General features: G+C 38.1%; 1 protein-coding gene across 2 annotated transcripts; it reads left to right on the plus strand.

The window, feature by feature from the left end:
• The first annotated feature begins 7,705 nt into the window (after positions 1-7,705).
• On the plus strand, positions 7,706-9,711 carry LOC145093643 (tetratricopeptide repeat (TPR)-containing protein). 2 transcript variants are annotated; one of them, XM_079031839.1, is made up of 5 exons: positions 7,706-8,234; positions 8,465-8,514; positions 8,618-8,705; positions 8,782-8,898; positions 9,053-9,255. In XM_079031839.1, exons 1-5 carry the CDS (start codon positions 7,770-7,772, stop codon positions 9,095-9,097), a joined length of 765 nt encoding a protein of 254 aa, XP_078887965.1. In that variant the 5' UTR covers positions 7,706-7,769; the 3' UTR covers positions 9,098-9,255. The 2 variants fall into 2 exon arrangements, with proteins under 2 accessions (XP_078887965.1, XP_078887964.1); XM_079031838.1 differs by lacking the exon at positions 9,053-9,255 and adding an exon at positions 9,463-9,711 and having other exon boundaries at positions 7,710-8,234.
• The last annotated feature ends 12,464 nt before the right edge of the window (positions 9,712-22,175 follow it).

Below are 22,175 nucleotides of genomic sequence, written 5' to 3' on the forward strand. Positions count from 1 at the left end.
GTTACAAACACCCAAGAACTCATATGTCAATTTCGACAGAAAGGAGGGTTGTGAAGATGAAGGGGTTGTGAATTTAAACACGAAAACTATCAAAAACCAAGATCTAACACCATCAAAAATTCCAAAGCTCGATTTCTTTGATTTCTAGTATGAACTCGAATTCACATTTAAGTTCATGTGTGTGTGTGTGTGTTTGGATTCGAGTTCTAGGTTCATAAATCAAAATGAGAAAAAAGGTTTTATGATCTGAAAATTGAATAAAGATATCTGAAGATCTGAAAATTGATGTGTGTGTTCTTGACCGATGTGTCTTCTTGAACAAAAATCATGTTTTGAACTGATTCGAGTTCCATTTTTATTTTCCCTGATCGATGTATGTTCTTGAACAAATAACGATGTGTGTGTTCATCTTTTTCCCAGAAATCAAATAATCTTTAAGGTATGTGTGTGTTCATCGTGTTCATCTTCTCCACAGAAATCAAAAATCGATGTGTGTATGTGTGTTCATCTTCTTCACAGAAATCAATCGATCTCCAGAAGTGTTCGTATGTATGTGTTCTTGCTTGAACATCAAATTTGGGTTTATTGGAGCGACTTTCAGATGTATTCATGTTTGATTTTGAAACAACACACATACACTCATCTGATGTGTATGTATGTGTGTGTTCATTATGTAAACATGTTCCATAGTAGATAAGAGATAGATTAGCTTGACTATGTAACTGTTGTAAAGATAGGATTTAGTTTGTTATTATCTCTTATCTTGTATTGTTAATATATAAATACAGATCAATACCCAAAGGGTAATATACGACAATTATCCCTCTTTTCTACTTGATATCAGAGCCAATCCTAGGGCTTCTGAGTTTTTCTCTTCTTCTTCATCTGCTATCTACGCCTTCATCATGACTTCCCATATCAACTCTTCCAAAATTGCTACAGCCATCTCCTGCAAATTGACCAGAACCAACTTCCTATTATGGAAGGCTCAAGTTGTTCCAATTCTAAAAGGTGTTCAATTGTTTGGATACCTTGATGGAAAAACAGCCGCCCCTGCCGCCAAGGTCACCACCGGAACAGGTGCTGAAGCAAGAGAAATCGATAACCCACTGTACAATACGTGGGTTGTCCAGGATCAAGCCATCATCGGAGCTCTCCTATCCTCCATGACTGAAGATGTAATCGCCCAGCTCACTTGATGCACCAACACATCCCAAGAATTGTGGAAATCACTCCACACGATATTCTCTGCTCAACACAAGGGCAATACCATTCAGATTCGCACTCAATTGTCCACCACTAAGAAAAGAGATCTCACATCATCAGAATACTACCAGAAGATGACTGGATATGCAGACACCATGGAAAACAGGTTCAATCATGCGTATCAATCTGAAGAATACCGTGGAGGAAACAGTGCCATCACAAATCATTACAATAGTGATCCAACTTGGTATGTTGATACCGGTGCTACAGACCACCTCACTAGTGATCTTGATCGGCTCATTATCAATCAAGAAAGATATTAGGGCAAGGACCAAGTTCAAGTTGCAAATGGAGCAGGTTTGCCTATCTCTCATATTGGTCATACAAAAATTTCTGGTTTAGGCACATCTCTTAATCTCAAAAATATCCTTCATGTTCCTCATATCAACAAGCATTTATTATCTGCTTATAAACTTGTGTCTGATAATGATGTTTTTATAGAAATTCATAAACATGCCTTTTTTGTTAACGACAAGGTCATGAAGAGAATTCTTCTATTCGGTAAGAGCAAAGGCGGGCTTTACCTGGTGCCACTCGTTCGTACTCCTCACCATGCATCATCCAGTGTTAGAGTCTCGTCTTCCTAATGGCATCAACGGCTTGGTCATCCCACCTCTACAATAACCAAGTCTATTTTGCAGTCGAATAAGTTAGGGTGTCTTTTTGATAATAAGTTTTCTGTGTGTGATGCATGTCAACCTGCTAAGAGTCATCAATTACCTTACAAAACTTATGTTCATGTTACTTCATCTCCTCTTGAGCTTGTCCACACGAATGTTTGGGGACCAGCTCAAGTTTCGAGTGGTGGTTTTAAATATTATGTTAGCTTCTTGGATTATTATAGTCGTTACACTTGGATTTATCTCATTAAGAATAAGTCTGATGTTGAACAAATTTATTATATCTTTCAAAACCATGTTGAACGTCTTCTAAATACAAAAATCCGAACTGTTCAATCTGACTGGGGAGGAGAGTATCACAAACTTCACCAATATTTTCAACGAATTGGTATATCTCATCGTGTGTCATGTCCCCATACCTAACAACAAAATGGTATAGCTGAACGCAAGCATCGTCATATCGTTGAAACAGGGTTAGCCTTGTTAGCTCACTCATCCCTTCCCCTTCGTTTTTGGGATGAAGCTTTCCTCACAGCTTGCTATCTTATCAATCGATTGCCAAGTCGCACAACCAACAATGTGTCACCTATTACTCGACTTCTCAAAATCAAACCTGATTACTCGTTTCTCCGTAGTTTTGGTTGTGCTTGTTGGCCAAGCCTTCGCAAATACAACTCACGAAAACTTAAGTTTCGTTCCAAAATGTGCACATTCCTTGGATACAGTTCCATCCATAAAGGCTACAAATGTTTAGATCAGACTACAGTGCGTATCTATATCTCTCGAGATGTCGTCTTTGATGAATCTTGTTTTCCCTTTGCGGGTTCTGGTGCCACCACACCCTTGTCTTCATCTTCAATTATGTCCCTCCCACAACATGAACCATAAATTTTAAATGACCATATGAATAGATATGATTTATCCTTGCTTTTGTCTAACACTTGTGATGTAGCTACAGCTCCGACATCGACCGCATTACCAGTCTTTTATCAATCTAATGAGCCTGTGCATTCACCATCTCCATCAAGTGCTGACATCAATCTCGTGAATGAGAACCAACCCAATCCAGGTAGCACGGACACTACTGCAGCGCAGCCTCCGGTTGATAACACTGCTCCAGCTCAGCCTCAGGTTAATAACACTGTTGCATCTCAGCCTCAGGTTGATAGCCCTATTGTCACTCCTCCGGTCAATGCATCTCCTCCCTCGCCTCCACCAGGTGTTCAAACACGAGGCCGTGCTGGTAAATCCTTCCCACGCAAATTTACAGATGGAACGGTTCTTTATGATCTTCACAAACGAGCTTTTCTAGCTGCTCCTACTTCACACCTCAGTGCTCTATCCAATCCAGCTTGGAAACAAGCTATGGAAGCCGAATTTGCTGCCCTGCAACACAATAAAACATGTTCGTTAGTTCCTCGACCACCGGGTGTTAATATAGTCAGTTGTAAATGGATATTTAAAGTAAAGCAACACCCTGATGGAACTATTGACAAACATAAAGCTCGCTTGGTAGCCCGAGGCTTTACACAACAATATGGTGTGGATTATTTGGACACATTTAGCCATGTGGTTAAATCTGCTACGCTGCAGTTGATACTCGCCTTAGCTGTTTCACGTCGTTGGCCTCTTCGCCAAATTGACGTGAGTAATGCCTTCCTCCATGGTTTTCTACATGAAGAGGTCTATATGCAGCAGCCCCCTGGCTTTGAGGATTCCCGACGGCCTCACTATGTGTGTAAATTGCACAAATCCATTTATGGACTCAAGTAGTCTCCCCGAGCTTGGTTTTCTCGACTCAGTAACAAGCTGCTCCATCTTGGTTTCAAATCCTCTAAAGCAGACACTTCATTATTTGTTTTTCATCATCAAGATATCACTATCTATATACTAGTGTATGTTGATGATATTATTATTACAGGGTCATCTTCTTCAGTAGTTGACAAACTTGTTCATGACTTATCTGCTTCTTTCCCAATCAAAGATCTTGGTCGGTTAAATTATTTTCTCGGGATTGAAGTTCTTCACAATTCCGGGGGAATCACTCTTATGCAACACAAGTATGCCACTGACCTCCTACATCGTGCTCATATGGAGAATTGTAAAAGCATTTCAACCCCGATGTCAGTAACGGAAAAACTTTATCGAGATCATGGAACACCACTAAATAATGAAGAAGCGTTTAAATATAGAAGCATTGTTGGAGGCCTTCAATATCTTACATTGACACGACCAGACATTTCCTTTGCGGTGAACAAAGTGTGTCAATATCTCTCAAAACCAACGAACATTCATTGGGAGGCAGTCAAAAGAATTCTAAGATATGTAAAGGGCACAATAAATACAGGACTCAGATTTAGGCATTCAAATTCAACACTCTTAAGGATCTTCACGGATGCAGATTGGGCAGGGTGTTTGGACAATCGCCGTTCTACAGGTGGCTATGCAATATTTTTTGGGCCTAATCTGATTTCTTGGAGTTCACGCAAGCAACCTACAATGTCAAGGTCAAGTACAGAGGTTAAGTACAAGGCACTTGCAAATGGTACAGCAGAAGCAATATGGTTGAAGATTCTACTAAAAGAGTTAGGTGTTCGACAACCAAGGCCTCTGGTTTTGTGGTGTGATAATCTCGGTGCAACATATTTAATAGCAAATCCGGTATTCCATGCTCGTACAAAGCATATAGAAGTGGATTTTCATTTTGTTAGAGAAAAGGTGGCAATGGGAGCTCTTGATGTCAGATTTATATCTTCTGGAGATCAAATAGCTGATGGATTAACTAAGCATGTGACTAAGAACCTGCTGGAACATCTAAAACACAATCTCAACCTTGTGGCGGTTAAGATTGAGGGGGAATGTAAACGTCTTCCATAGTAGATAAGAGATAGATTAGCTTGACTATGTAACTGTTGTAAAGATAGGATTTAGTTTGTTATTATCTCTTATCTTGTATTGTCAATATATAAATACAGATCAATACCCAAAGGGTAATATACGGCAATTATCCCTCTTTTCTACTCATTATAGATCTTGAGTTCATAAGAAAAGATAAGAAAAAGATAGAGGATAATAAAAGATGAACCATATCTGATTTATGTTTGTTCATCTTCGTCGGAAAAATCATGAACGCCGGAGACTCTACGAAGAAGATGACTGGAGCATTGTCGAAGATGTCAAATACATTAGAAACCGGCTTAACATCTGATAGCAGGTCATAAGGATGTTATTTGAAAAGGTCAACAACTTCAATGGGAAAATATGGACAAAAAAAAACTCAGTGAATATGTACAAATCAAAAAATATGTTATCCTTTTAAATCATTATCTCTCCCTTGCGCAACCTTAAATTTCACTCTTCATTGCTTTGAAAATTGAAATTCATAATAACTTAAAGCTCACCTTTTTCCAAACTAGTATTACATTTCGTAAAATGATTTTTTCTAATAAAATTTATGTTGATTTACCATAAGGATATTAATGCTTTTTTAGTATCGGGCCTAAAGTATTTTTGGATCGATCATACTACTTACCTCATTATATAGAGTACAAAACATTTATTTCAAAATTCACTAATTTCGAAATTTCGAACAACTTTTCTAGAATTAGTAGTTTTAAACTTATAATTAATTTTGCATCAACAAAGAATGTTAATTTTTATTCAAAAGATAATTTTGAAATTAAATAACTTTCACACTTATCATTAATTTGGTTTTTTTAATAAAAATAAGAGAAAATTCAGAAAATGACCAAAAACAATAGGTGATTTAAAGAAAATAACCAAATAAAAACACATTTCAGAAAATGATCAAAGGATCCGCAGAGCACCCTCTGCGGATTTGCTACACCTCTGCGGAATGTAGTTTTTTTTTTTTTTTTTTTTTTTTTTTTTTTTTTTTAATTTTTGACCAAAGGATCCGCAGAGCACCCTCTGCGGATTTGCTACACCTCTGTGGAATTTACTTTTTTTTAATTTTTTTTTTCATTTTTTTGCGTTAATTTTAGTTTATTAATATTATTATTTTTTTTTAAATACACTAATACATTATGTTATTATTATGTAAAAAATTTGACAAAAAAAGTTTTTTTTCCGTTTTTTTTGCGTTAATTTTAGTTTATTTATATTAAATTTTCTTTTAAATACACTAATACAAACAAAATACATATAAATAACGTAATACAAACCGATGCATATAAATAACCTAATTACATGTCTCAATTGAAATACATTAGTTTCATGACATATCCTAACTCCGGGTGTTTAAAAGACAAACATATATGACTATTTAACACACTCACCTTACTTCTAACCATTTGTAATAACATTTCATGGTCAATGTTAGGAGGAAGATTTAAACCATAGTTTTTCACATTATTTGTAACGTAAACCTCAACTCCATTAACTAACTGCCACGACCCTCCGTACATAAAATAACAAAACTCATTTTACAAATCACTCTCTACAAACACAACGAAAAAACAACTTCTACTAGTAATTGAAACTCACAAACTCACAAATAACCACTTAAATACGTCTATAACTTCTATAACTGATCCGCAGAGGTGTACACTGATCCTTAGAGGTGTGCACTGTTCCGCAGAGGTGTACACTGATCCTTAGAGGTGTACACTGCTCCGCAGAGGTGTACACTGATCCTTAGAGGTGTGCACTGATCCGCAGAGGTGTACACCGATCCTTAGAGGTGTGCACTGATCCGCAGAGGTGTAGACCGATCCTTAGATGTGTGCACTGATCCGCAAAGGTGTACACTGATTATTGTATTACGTTATTTATATGTATTTTGTTTGTATTAGGTTATTTACAAAACCAGTCGAGTTAACTTTTACTTTATTCCATAAAACATAAAATACAAAACAGTACAAATACATGAAAAACATATATTAGCAGCAAACGTATTACATAAAACATTTCATTATTTTTAACATTTTTTTTGGTCAAATTTTTTACATAATAATCACATAAAGTATAAGTGTATTTAGAAAAAATAATATTAATAAACGAAAATGAACGCAAAAAAAACAAAAAAAATATTAAAAAAAAATTAAAAAACCAACATTTCGCAGAGCTGTAGCTAGATTCGCACAGGCTTTAATGGATCCGCTGAGGGTGGATTCTCAAAGAGTTCTGTGGACTGATATCAAACATAAGTTTATTATTTTTAACCTTTTTTTGTTAAATTATTTACATAATCACATAAGGTATTAGTGTATTAAAAAAATTAATATTAATAAACGAAAATGAACGCAAAAAAAAAACGAAAAGAAAAATCAAAAAACAGCAATTCCGCATAGCTGTAGATGATCCGCAGAGCATTTAATGGTTCTGCAGAGGGTGTATACTGACTTGTAGAGGTGTACACTGATCCGTTGATAACGGTTCTGTGGATTCCCAAACAGTTATGTGGACTGATATCGAATATAAGTTCATTATTTTTAACATTTTTTTTGTCAAATTATTTATATAATCACATAACGTATTAGTGTATTTAAAAAATATATATATTAATAAACGAAAATGAACGAAAAAAAAACAAAAAAAACGAAAAAAAATAAAAAAACAGCAATTCCGCAGAGATATAGCGGATCCGCAAAGCAGCTAATAGATCCGCAGAGAGTGCTATGCGGATCCTTTGGTCATTTTCCAAAATCCATTTTTTCTTGATCATTTTCTTCAAACAACCTTTTCTTTTTTTTTTGTTATATCACAAACTTTCTCTGAAAATAAGGGCTTTTTATCTAAATTTTTTGTTAAATGCAATTAAAGAAACGGTCATTTGACGAATATACCTTCACTATAAGCACCTTGTAATTTATATCCGAGATGTTGAGCATGTTTTGACCGGAAATCAGTAGCGGGAAGAAAATGACTGGTGGCGTGGGCGTTATCCAAACCCTCAATCCCTCCGCATTTCCACCACCTACCGCCACCACTCCACCTACAATTACTAGAATCAAAGCACTCAAACCGCTCAACGCCATATCAGCAGAGACCAAAGAGATCAGGGTGTGCACAAACAAACCTTGCCGGCGACAAGGATCAACGGAGGCCCTCCAAGTCCTCTCAGGCATCAATCCACCCAATATCACCGTCAAGTCCTGCGGTTGTTTGGGTAAATGCGGCGCTGGACCCAACCTCGTAGTCCTACCGGGCCCGACTTATGTGAATCACTGCGCCACTGCTGCTCGTGCTGCTGATATCATGGCAATTGTAGCAGGTCACGATTCGGGGGATTGGAAGACGAGTCTGGAGGCGCTTTCCATGAGGAAAAGAGCTGAGATTGAGATTGAGAATGGTGATTTCGCCACGGCTGAGATTTTGTTATCTGAGGTTAGTTGGTCAAAACTATGTTCAAACTGCAAAATTCATGTAGATATTGTTGGAAATTGAAATGTTGCGTTGCATTTTTCATAATTTTTGATGTGGAATTTTAGTTCTACAGCTGCTCTACTTCATATTAGCATAGAAAATTCATTTCCAAATCTACTCACCACTCACCATTGTCAATAAATTACATAATCAATCAAGTTTTTTCACTTTTTATGATGATCATGCTGCAGGCAATCAATCTGAATCCAATTGGTGGACTTCACTACATATATAAAGACAGGTTAGTGATGCTTAGATATCTATAAACTTTATGCCCTAGTCTATCTTTCACCAAATAATTAGATTATCATTCTTTTTGTGTGATCTAACAGGGTCTGATCCAGGTCTATTGCAAGATTGGGAATGAACAAGGCGATTGATGCTCTTGCAGATGCCATAGAAACTTCTACTCTTGCTCCCAAATATCATGAGGTTAGTTAATTAGTTATTATGGATTTATGAACTATGATTTTTAATTTATGATAGATTTGGGACTCTAAATGTGTAGGCATACATGTGTAAGGGTGATGCTTTAATGGCTATGGAACAATTTGAGGAAGCCGGGGATTCTTATTCAATGGCTTTAGAGTTGGATCCTTCTATCCGTACTTCCAAACCTTTTAAGGTAATCAAAATTTCATGTTTTAAAGTTTTTGATTTTGATCCACAAAATTCTTGGGCTTTAGTCAGAAAAAAACCCAACTTATTATCCCCAATGTTAAAAAAAAACCCATTATGTTATTATTATGTATATTAAAACCATTATTTTTTTGCATCAGGACGATAAAAAAAACATTTGCTATGGATTTAAAAAGATTACATGACATTATTAATTTCTAGAAGCTGTAACTTTTTCTCGGAGAAATTTTTTGTCATTTTGCTAAAAACTGTGATGCCCAAATTGCTAGAAAGTGTAATTGCTAATCAACATAAGTTTTATACTTTTTAAATTAATAATGTAATGTAATCTTTCTTAATTTCACTTAGGCTATGTAATAGGTTTTCTTAGGGTATCCGGTTGTGAAACATTAATTTAACCAAAATCAGAAAATATTATGTTTTTAAGAGACGCAAAAATAACATAACATAAAGGGTTAATGTTTTTTTAGAATAAGAGGATAATTCGTTGGGTGTTTTCTGGACATTTATGTGGTTAATATTTATTTCTGTGGTTAATATTTATTTCTAGGCTCGGATTGCGAAGCTTCAAGAGAAATTAACTATTGCAAATTGTTAATTCTTGATTTATGATGAATTGCTAGACAACTAAAAATTGATGAGATGGACCATTTGGCCTCTTTATCTAATGTACTTGCCATTTTGTGAGGTTGATGAACCAACTATGTATATAGTTATTTTATTAGATAGAATCTTTTGTATTCAAATGATATCTTTAAATATTATTAAAAGAGAAATCTTATGACATCATTTAAAACAATCTGGGCTGTTGATTGTGTTTTCTTTATTGTTTTTACACTCTTAGATCAATTTGCTTACGTCACCTTGATCAAACAAGAAGTCAACCTGTTATATTAGGAAATTAAATGTAGAAATTGAATGAAAATAATACTTGAATTTTTTCCAAACTTACAACTACAAAATTGGTTCCTTATTAATGTAAACTTTAAATTTAGGTTCTATTTCCATTCAAAATTGTTTTCCAAATATATTATATGTTGAAATCTAGGAAACTATTAATTTCAAATTTCAAAAGTTTCGGATATTATTATGAACCAATACACTTTGAAGCACGATATCTTAAGTTTAAATGGGATTTCAATTGATTACCTACTAATTTTCATCATATTGACTTGTATATATATTTCAAACCTTTATAATAATCGATTTACACCAACATTATGTCATAATTCCTCCGCAGAAAACAAATGCAAAAAAACTTATACCTTCCCATCAGTCGGATTAGTCGAATAAATGTATGTACTTTTTCCTTAAATCCTTTTAATCTATATGTTTCATATTGTTTTCAAATTTATATGTTTTTACTCATTCGTATGTTTCTTTGTTGAATACTTATAATTTGGATGTATAATGTTGTTTTAGATTTTTTTTTTTTGATGTTGTGTTTGGTTCTTGGTTCCGTCTTTTTAATCGGTAACTATGATCCTATTTTCGAAAACAGTAAACTCAATGTGAAAATTCGATATTATATATAATGAAATTATGATGTTAAAATTGGTTCTTGTTTTAGTTTCTATAATCTCTAAATATTATTAAAAGAGAAACCTTATGACATTATCTAAAACAATCTGAGCCGTTGATTTTGTTTTCTTTATAGGTTTTACACCCTTAGATCAATTTTCTTACGTCACCTTGATCAAACAAGAAGTCAACCCGTTATACTAGGAAATTAAATGTAGGAATTGAATGAAAATGATACTTGAATTCTTTCCAAACTTATAACTACAAAATCGGTTCCTTATTAATGTAAACCTTAAATTTAGGCTCTATTTTCATTCAAAATTGTTTTCCAAATATATTATATGTTGAAATCTCGGAAATTATTAATTTCAAATTTCAAAAGTTTCGGATATTATTATGAACCAATACACTTTGAAGCATCATATCTTCTATTTTAAGTTTAAATGGGATTTCAATTGATTACCTGCTAATTTTCGTCATATTGAATTGTGTATATATTTCAAACATTTTTAATAATCGATTTACACAAACATTATGTCATAACTACACCGCAGAAAACAAACGCAAAAAAACTTCAACCTTCCCATCAATCTGATTAGTTGAATAAATGTATGTACTTCTTCCTTAAATCCTTTTAATTTGTAAGTTTGATATTGTTTTCGATTTTTTTATGCTTTTACTCATTCGTATGGTTCTTCGTTGAATACTTATAATTTGGATGTATAATGTTGTTTTCGATTTTTTTTTTTTTTTGATGTTGTGTTTGGTTCTTGTTTCCATCTTTTTAATCGGTAACTATGATCCTATTTTCGAAAACAGTAAACTCAATGTTAAAATTGGATGTTCTATATAATAAAATTAGGATGTTACATGTGTGTATACCTTTGTAAAAAATAAATAGACAAGACAAGAGATGACATGACATAATAAAATAGACAGGTTGTACAAAAGACATGAAAGCCCTCATTAGAAAGTTTTCTTATATCTCCGTTAGTAACAGAATAAGAATAAAAAATATACCTTCTCTACAATTGATGTGAGCTCTAAAGTTAAATATAAGTATGTTGTGATTGATGAAAATAGTCTCCTGTATTCTTTGTTCAAAAAGAATCAGTACCATACATGGGCAGGTAAGAATACATGGTATAATAGAAGTGTGTACTCAACTAGACTCAACATTTGACCCTGAAATACCAAAAACACCCCTCAGAACCTTCTGAAAAAAAATCCAGTATACTCAAGGACCAAAAATGTAATTTACTCTAAACTTAAGTATATATATATATATATATATATAAATTTTGTTGTTATGCTATATGTTTTTTAGTTTTGGTTCAAAGGCAAAATGGTCATTTAAAAAAAACTAATAGTTAGGTTGTGACAACCCGAAACTTTCATCCTATGTAATTGGTCCGCGTATTGTCTTTAAATCTTGAATTCATCATCCTTTGTAAATCTTGTGGTTCCAAATGCGTGTTTTGGACATAATATAGTCTAGTTATGGGTCTTAGGAGGTGTTGGAAAGTGTTTTGCATCATGAAATTGGATCAAACACACCAAAAGAGGTGTGTGCGACCACACTTTTGTGTGTACGGCCACACTCCCATGTGTGCGGCCGCACACCCAACCGCACACCCTCCAGCCTCACACCCAAACATATATATAGATGGATACCCACTTCATTCATTCATTTGGATGCTCCTTACTCTCTCTACTTTCTCTCTCTAAAATCTTCAACCAAGAACACCTTGAAGGCCTCATATTTGTGATCTAGTTCATCTTCAAGCTTATTAGTGGTAAACACTTGAATCCCAAGCTTTAAAACTCATCATGTTCATCATATTCATGGTCCCTTGAAGGTGTACGACTGCACACCTTCATGAGGGGGCAGAACACATTCAAATCTCCTTAGTGTCAAGAGCAAACACATCATTTGGACTCATAGGAGGAGTGTACGGCCGCACACTCCTGTGTACGGCCGAACACTCCTGTGTACGGCCGCGCACACACACTCTGAATGGCCGCACACACACTTGTGTGCAGCCTCACACACCCTTCTGGCCGCACACCTCAGCCGCACACTCAATTTCAAGGCCATGCACTCACTCAAATGCCAACTTTTGGCCCTAAACTTGCATGAATCATTAAGTATGGATCATGAGACACTTGTACTCAGTAATGCCGAGTCCTAAGGATGTTTTTCCATCATGTTTAAGCATGAAACACCCTAGTTCTAACCCAATTATGTGTCATCACATGTTTTATAGGGACCATTGGCATTCAGGGCTTCCGTTGACACTTGAACCCTACGATAAACTGTGAGTTCATACCCCTTTAATGAACCTTTCAAATGTTTTTAATGCTTTAGGGGGGGATACAAGTCAAATATACATGTTTATGAAAATTAATCACATGTGATTCACTATCCGTAGTTCAAATCACATGTGATGTATCACTATGCCTTATAAAAGAACTTTTCGTTTTCAAAACTATTTTGGATAAATAAACTATTTTCTAAATGTTCCCTTTTGACAAGATTTTTATTAAATATATTTTCTTATAAAATGTAACCACACTAATATATTTATATAAGTAAGACTTGAAGGACTTAGGACCGATAGCTCGCCTTATTTCCTGTTCTTGTTTGATTGTGGGCTTAGGGTAGTTGTTATCCGTCCGACTGTCGTTGATTTCTTAATTATATATCATGTATATTGGTGTCGGATACGAGCCTTTTCATTTCAATCGATGCCTACACTACTTAATTGCCAAGAATTACACACACTAAGTTAACTATAATGGGTATAGTTAAGGCCACTACTACTCGTTACTGCCACTAGTTTACATACTATAATACACACTATCACGAGACGACACACTAGTAAGAGAACTCACTACGAGCTATACAAAAGACTACTACACTACGACTCACTAGTAAGAGAACTCACTACGAACTATACAAAAGACTACTACACTATAATACAAGAGAAAGCACTAATCAGGGGATAACACACTAACTCACTACGAGATACGCTATTCGCTACATACTATGCCCAGAGTTTTCCGACAGCAAGACGACGCTACATGTATAGATCTATACGGGGCAGACACTATTACATCCCGACTGTTAACCTCAGTCCGAGCCGTGCAGGCCCAGGGATGCCGCTACTTCTCTACACTATGCATGATCGGGAAGGTCATGGGGTACTCTATTACTCACACTATCAGTAGCATACAAAGAATACACTACATTCACACTAAAATACTAACACTAAAGAATAAGTTAAAATCCCGAAGTAAATAAGTATCTATTTCTTATGGGAGTTTGCCCCACTATCACCGATATCAGGCATAACTTTTCTTATTACACTACCTATTGGAGACTCACTAATATACCTTTACAACAAATGGTTTTAAATGAAGATAAGTACATGCAACTTAAAGGCTTTCACTTACAAGGTATTTTCTGGAAAATATAGGATTTTATAGAGTTTTCTACTACTTACGAATGTAAACTACAGCTTTTCACACTATCTGCACTAATACATTTTATACTAAAATTTACACTAAACTCTTATGAACTCACCAGCTTTATGCTGATACTCGTTTTCAAAATAACTTGTATCCTCAGGTCAAAGATAGACAGCTACAGGTGCAACATTTTGGAGAAGGTGGAGCATACAAGATCCATCTCTTATTTTTGTATACTTTTGGTGTTTGTTGAACTTTACAGAACACACTTGTAATTAAACTCACTATGTAAATGAACTGGTTGCATGTTTCTTGTTTTTACTATTATACAATTATGATGATACTGTACATGACGTCCTCCACCCCAAAACGTATTCCGCCGTTACCGGTTTTGGGGTGTGACAGATTGGTATCAGAGCATTGTTTATAGTGAATCAAGTATATCAACCTATAAAAGATATACGAACTATAAACACTTCGGGACTAAAACACTCTGACCAAGAATATATATACTGTTAAGCATCTAAAAGATTTAACTAAGTATATATAGGCACACATCTCTATAAAACACAGAAGTCAGTATCACACTAGAACAGAACAAAAGTATTAAGATTGTTGGACAACACAATTGGGCTTAGAGACATATAGTCACAGTGAGGGGGATGTATCCTGATCAACTATGTTTTCCTAGAAGTGAATAGCATGTGCCTAAGCTTGGTTGTGGTGTTGCAACAGGTCTAAAACTTACCAACACTACCACAATAACGTTAGTATGAGAATACTATAGGAGTATTATGTATCTCTAAAACATACATATGTGAGAACTAAAAAGGGTCGTTACTAGTGGAGCAATGGTTGCTAAATGGATACTTTCCGGTTACCTGTGATTAGGGCGTTATAGACTTAGAATCTGTGATCTTTGCTTTACTTCCTGTTCCTTGTTTGGTTGTGGACTTAGAGTTAGGGTCACTTATTCGACGAACTATCCTGCCCCGGTTACATGTAATTAGTATGCATCATGCAAGTATTGGTCTAACTTGTGACGATCACATTATAAGTATTTTAGGCTAGTACGTCTATTAATCTTCTTTTCCCCTTTATCGCATAGATAGCATGGCTGGCTTCCACCATCCCGGTGATCCGTACTATCCAAACCAGGGCAATGGAGGATGGCTCGATGAGGAGTCAGATGATGATCACCCGATCCCTTTGGATGATCATCATGCTGAAGGCTTCTCGGATAGCTCCAGCTCCGAACCAGAAGTTAACAACCTACCTCCTGAAGCTCCAAACCCCAACCCTCGTCCGACATTTCAGGGACCCACTCCTATGTGGGCCATATCCTTGCACCGATGGAGCGAGGAGCAGGGCCAACCTTTACCTTACAATGGAGACCAAAGCTACTACAACATAAGCGAAGGAGGATCAGCGGACCGAGTTCTGCCCATCATGGTCCGAAGGATTGCCAGGAATGTCGAGCAGGGTCAAGCAGCCATTGGTCGAGTTGTAAAAGTGGATGCCAACTCGAATCTAAACACTGTTCGCATCCGCCAACTTGAAGAAGCCATGGACAGGACAAGGAGGACCAACGAGGCTCTGCAGCAACTGCTAGCTGCATCCCGAGCCGAAGTTAGGAAACTCCGAGCACGTCAAAGGATTCATGATCGACACCTTCAGGAAGTTATGCGTCGACTAGCGGATCTGAGGGTTCGCCCAACAAGTAACCGTCGCCAGTAGAAGACATCTAGTTACCTCACTCTTTTGTCTAAAGGACTAGCCTTTTCTCTCAATGTTCCGTAGATCTCTTGTCTGTAAACATTCCTAGCTCTAAAAAGTACCCTAACTAGACCTCTAAACTGCCAACATTTTTCCCTATGGTTTGATGTAAGACCTTCTGTTAGGTCAATTTTTCCTGAACTTGTATTACATCATCAATACCAGTATATTGGCGACTAACTATTCTATTGCTATGACTCTCATTCTGATTTTTGGATTATGTTGAATTAATCCATGAAACACTCTACTCATATTCGCAATTGACTCTTACTATTGCTATCATTCCTATGATCTTCCAGTAAAAGATGCCTCCACGAAAGCGTCCAAGCAGAGGAAGACCAACAACTCAAACCCCTCCTCCACCACCTCCTCCTCCGCAGTTCGACCCAGTGCTGTTCCAAACAGCTGTGAGCCTATGACCGCGGCTGTGACAGCAGCCATGGCTCAAATGAACTCCGGGGATGCGAGCGGTGGTAACTCTAGATTTGGTGAAGTCCATCAAAGAGTACAGGGATGCACTTATAAGGACTTCATGAACTGTAAACCTACCTTCTTCGATGGTACCGTAGGAATTCTAGCTTTGTCCCAATGGTTCGAAAGAACCGAAGCTGTCTTTGAAATGTGCTCTTGTCCCGAAGAGAGCAAAATCAAGTTTGCAACTGCCACCCTCACTAAAAGAGCCTTGACATGGTGGAACGGCCATGTCAGTGCACTCTCCTTGGTAACAGCCAATGCCATGGGCTGGGACACTCTAAAGGATCTCATGAGAAAGGAGTACTGCCCGAGGGGCAAAATTCAAAAACTGAGGAGGAACTCTGGAACCTCAAGATGGTAGGGACTGACATAATAGCTTACACGACCAGGTTCTGCGACTTGCGGCTATGTGTCCCAACATGATCCCATCCGAAAGCAAGAAGATTGAACGATACATCTGGGGTCTAGTGCCCCCATATCGAGGAAATGTTCTAGCCTCACGCCCTACCACCTTCGACAGTGTGACAACCCTATATTTCCCAAAAGCATTGTAAACACTCGAAAGCTAAAAACAACGAAATTAACCTCAAAAATAAAGTGTTCAAGTATCTAAGTTGGGATGCATCAAATATTAGATATCATGCCAAGGTTTCCAAAAACATAAAGAACGCTCAAAACCGGGTTATATTGAAAAAATTATAACCACTCGTATATTTACGACACGACGTTAAAACATTATTTGACGTAAAAGTAAAATCTCAATAAAATGCATTTTTAGCCTTAAGTATCTAAACAAAAGTCGTAGATCTCGTTGAAAGGTGAGCGTGCATAAAAAGATCGCCCAAATTGGACCTCGTATGAAGAAGTTACGAATTTTCAAAGTTTCGTAACAGTAGTAGAGGGCTAAAAACTCGGATTTAAGATCGAGTGTTATTTAGCTATCGCCACCTAAACGGAAGTTGAAGATCTCCTCAGTGGTAATAAAACGATAAAAAGACAAACGAAAACCGACGTCGAATAAAGAACCTACGAATTTTTAACGAATTTTAGGAGGCCCGGCCTATTAAAAATATATCATTAAAATTAAAGTCAAAACTAGCCGACGGAGTCTAAATGAAAGTTGTAGAGCATAATCTCACCTACGCGTGGATATAAAGAACATGAAAAACGGAGCTCGTACGCGAAAGTTACGGAATTTAGAAGAGGACAGGCCGGATTACGCCCCGCGTTCTCTGGGAGTACGCCCCACGTACTAGACCCAGAGTCGAGTCCCATCGGCCCGCCCAAGCTACGCTTAGCTAGCCAGGAGTCGTAAGCCATGACGCATTTTTACGCCCAGCGTAACGAGGTACGCGCTGCCTACGTGAGTACGCCCCGCGTACTCCAAATTTACGCCCCGCGTACTCACTCTTCCAGCACTATAAATAGATGGCATGAGCTTCGAGTTTTGGCACACCTTCACAATTCCTCAGCCATTCTCCCAGCTCCAGAGACCATTTTCTTACCTTGGTTTCCGCACTCGAGCCTCCGACGAAAGATTTACGCTGCAGAGATCCCCGAAGAGCCCGACGACGCAACCATCCGCGGTCGAAGTTCTGCTCAACCCTAACCTCTCTCTTCAAACTTAACGAGTGAGCTCATACCCCTACTTTTCAATTCTTTTTAAGTTTTAGGGGGGGGGGGGGTAATACAAGTACATTACGAATCAAAGTATCATTTTATAAACATAATTATATTATCGTTCTTATAGGGTTTCGATACAAAAATAACTTTATGTTTAAAGGGCTATTATATCACCAAGTTGTTATTACCAAATGGGAACATACTTTTGAGAAACTATAATGAGCATTGTATTCCAGTTATTCATACATTTACATATACATCTCGACAAATGAAATACTTTCAAAAGAAGTAAAGTCTTTATTATCGTAAATCTGTTTATACCAAGTAATGTGAGACATTTAAACTTCAACGTACTCGTATGTATGCATTTCAAGTCCTGTATTATATACCATAATCTCTTGGAGAGAGAGCGTGATACTTGTGTATAGATCTATACGGGATTGACAATCCCGCACCTAAACTATTAGCTATAGTTAGACCGGCAGGTCTGGGGTGACAAATGTCATAACACTACAACACCTGAAGAATGTTGTTACAGGCCGTTAGTGTCAATAGTATGGTTATAAAACTCACATAAAAGTATAAAAACAAGTTTGATTTACGAGATTCATATATGCATTTCAGTTTTCCATTTTATTGTTAACACAAATTTTATCACTATTATTCAAGCATGGAAAACACTAATGCACTCCAACACGGGAAACTTTTCAAATCATTTATAGAAAATATTGGATTTTCTGAAAACCTCGTTCATCGATTTACTATCAAAAAGGACATACTTTTCAATGCAAAACACTTATGAACTCACCAACTTAATTGTTGACACTTTTTCGAAACCACTTGTATTTCTCAGGGAATCAGTAATACAGGTAACCACCAGCTTTTGACGAAGGGAACACTAAGGATGTTTTATTATTGAACATTTATCATATCATTGTAATATTCTTTTGCTAATATGTATAACGCAACAACATACGTTTTCATTATATATGTGATGGTTGTGTTACTTTCTTTACAATATTCAATGGTTGTGATACTACGTGAAGTCATCCACCCCCGAATATTTCCGCCATTCTGGTTTGGGGGTGTGACAGACAGTGCCAAGGAATTGGCCTAGAGTCTGATCAACCATGAAGTCTCTTCCACTCCAGCAACAGCAACCACAACTACCATTGCACCACCTGATTCATCTGACAGAAATAGGAAGCGATTGGATAAGAAGAAAGGCAAGAAAACTCAAACCTCCTCCAAGGACCAGCAAATTGTGGCGGTCCATGCTGCCACTACTCCAGCCACTCCTGCACCGCCAAAGGCTTATAGTGGGAATCTTCCCAAGTGTCCCAAGTGCCCTTTCCACCACAACGGCCCCTGTCGTGAATTGCAGTTTTCCAACTGCGGTCGGAAGGGCCATACTGTGCGATTCTGCAAGGCCCCTCCCAAACCTATCTCACAAGTTTCCGGTTCGGGAGTGACCCCGACATGTTATGGCTGCGGTGAAGCTGGTCATTTCAAGAAGAACTATCCGAAGACTGCGAATGCTGGGAGAACTGGTAGGCTACTCGCTATTGGTCACAACGAGGCGGTAGCGGATCCCACAGTAGTCACGGGTACGTTTCTTCTCAACAACTCTTATGCCTGTTTCTTATTCGATAGTGGTGCAGAAAGAAGCGTCATAGATCAAAACTTTAAACACTTACTCAAACAATCCCCTCAACCACTAAAAGAAACATTCGTCGTAGAAATGGCTAACGGGAGAACTGAAAGCTCTAACAAAATCTAGATAGGTTGTACCCTCACGTTAGACGATCACTCATTTCCAATCGACCTCATACCAGTCTCAATCAAGAGTTTTGATGTCATTGTTGGTATGGACTGGTTGAGTCTTCATCGCGCTGATATCCTATGCTTCGATAAAGCCGTTCGCCTGAACCTTCCGAATCACGAAACCCTATTGATCTATGGAGATAAACCCGGTACGAGCCTTCGTATCATCTCCAGTATTCAGGCTCGGAAATACTTGCGTAAGGAATGTTGCGCCTTTCTTGCTCACGTCATCGACACAAGCCAGAAATCGAAAAATCCAAAAGACATTCCCGTTGTATGCGAATTCCCTGACGTTTTCCCAGAGGATCTTCCAAGTCTACCTCCCAAACGTCAGGTTGAGTTTAGGATCGACCTAGTCCCAGGAGCTACTCACGTAGCTAAGTTGCCTTATCGTTTAGCGCCTGCAGAAATGCAAGAACTATCCGGTCAACTTAACGAACTGCTCAGCAAGGGCTTTATAAGACCAAGCTTCTCACCGTAGGGAGCTCCGGTCTTGTTCGTAAAGAAGAAAAATGGATCGTTCCATATGTGCATCGATTATAGGGAGCTCAACAAACTCACTGTCAAAAATCGCTACCCTCTCCCTCGTATCGACGACCTATTCGACCAACTACAAGGAGCGAGTTACTTCTCCAATATTGATCTCAGGTCCGGATATCACCAGTTACGAGTACTTGAGGAAGATGTTCTGAAGACAGCCTTCCGAACCCGTTACGGACACTACGAGTTCGTGGTGATGCCCTTTGGACTGACTAACGCTCCCGCAGTATTCATAGACTTAATGAATAGGGTATGTCGTCCGTATCTAGATCAATCCGTCATCGTCTTTATTGATGATATACTCGTCTACTCTCGGAATGAGGAAGAACATAAGGATCACCTGCGACGAGTCCTGGAAACACTGCGATCAGAGAAGTTATATGCGAAGTTCTCTAAGTGCAAGTTTTGGATCCGAAGAGTTGAATTCTTAGGACACGTGGTTAGTGAAGAAGGAATCCATGTGGATCCCTCCAAAATTAAAGCTATTGAGAACTGGTCAGCACCGAAGACGCCTACGAAGATTCGTCAATTTCTAGGCCTCGCTGGCTACTACCGCAGATTCATTCAAAACTTCTCTAGGATTGCGAAGCCTCTCACCATGTTGACCCAGAAGGGCGTATCATTCAACTGGGAAGAGAAACAGGAGAAGGCATTCCAGACCCTGAAGCGAGCCCTATGCACCGCACCAGTATTATCCCTTCCTGAAGGAACAGAAGACTTCGTGGTATACTGCGATGCATCGAATCAGGGACTCGGCTGTGTCTTGATGCAACAAGGTAAAGTCATCGCTTATGCCTCAAGACAACTAAAGACACATGATGTGAACTACACTACTCACGACCTCGAACTAGGAGCGGTCGTCTTCGCACTAAAAATCTGGAGACACTACTTGTATGGAACGAAGAGTGTAGTGTATACTGACCATAAAAGCCTCCAACACATACTGAACCAGAAAGAGCTCAACATGAGACAACACCAATGGGTCGAGCTACTCAACGATTACGACTGCGAAATTCGATATCACCCGGGGAAAGCCAACGTGGTAGCAGACGCCCTGAGTAGGAAAGAGTATTCTGGTCGAAGAACCAAGTCATTAACAATGACTATCCATTCGCATCTATCCGCATAGATCAAGGAGGCTCAGCTTGAAGCCTTAAAGCCTGAGAATGTGACGGGAGAATCCCTGCATGGAATGGATAAGAGTTTGGAGGTCAAGGGTGACGGAGTTTACTACCTTATGGACCGAATCTGGACTCCGCGCCACGGAGGTTTCAGAGAGGTAGTCATGAAGGAAGCTCACAACACTCGATACTCCGTCCACCCAGGTTCGGATAAGATGTATCTGGATCTCAAGAAGCTATACTGGTGGCCTAACATGAAAGCAGAGATCGCTACCTTCGTGAGTAAGTGCCTTACATGTGCGAAGGTCAAGGTCGAATATCAAAAGCCATCATGACTCCTCCAACAACCAGAGATACCGGAATGGAAGTGGGAGCGAATTACAATGGACTTTATAACCAAACTGCCCAAGACAACGGGTGGGTTGGATACCATTTGGGTCATCGTCGACAGATTGACCAAGTCTGCACACTTCTTACCCATCAAGGAAACGGACAAGATGGAGAAGCTCATGAGAACATACCTTAAGGAGATAGTACGGCTGCATGGCGTCCCTATATCTATTATCTCATACAAAGATGGTAGATTTACCTTGAGATTTTGGCAATCACTACAAAAGGCTCTAGGGACGAGGCTGGACATGAGTACAGCTTACCATCCGCAGATCGACGGACAAAGTGAGAGGACGATCCAAACTTTAGAAGACATGCTGCAAGCTTGTGTGATTAACTTTGGTAAATCGTGGGATACACACTTACCTCTTGTGGAATTTTCCTACAATAATAGTTATCATACGAGCATCAAGGCAGCTCCATTCGAAGCCCTCTACGGCCAAAAGTGCAGACCCCCTCTGTGCTGGGCTGAGGTGGGTGACACTCAGTTAGCTAAAGGACGAGTTCCTGACAGTGCTCTCAC

Source organism: Lactuca serriola, chromosome 3 (assembly GCF_051521515.1).
Source record: "Lactuca serriola cultivar US96UC23 chromosome 3, Lser_US96UC23_V15, whole genome shotgun sequence".
Classification (NCBI taxonomy): Eukaryota; Viridiplantae; Streptophyta; class Magnoliopsida; order Asterales; family Asteraceae; genus Lactuca; species Lactuca serriola.

Excerpts from the sequence above, each read along its gene's own strand:
- LOC145093643 (XM_079031838.1), top strand. The coding sequence starts at position 7,770 with ATGACTGGTGGCGTGGGCGTTATCCAAACCCTCAATCCCTCCGCATTT. Across the intron at positions 8,706-8,781 it reads TTGCTCCCAAATATCATGAG|GCATACATGTGTAAGGGTGA; the intron begins GTTAGTTAATTA and ends CTAAATGTGTAG. Across the intron at positions 8,899-9,462 it reads GTACTTCCAAACCTTTTAAG|GCTCGGATTGCGAAGCTTCA; the intron begins GTAATCAAAATT and ends ATTTATTTCTAG.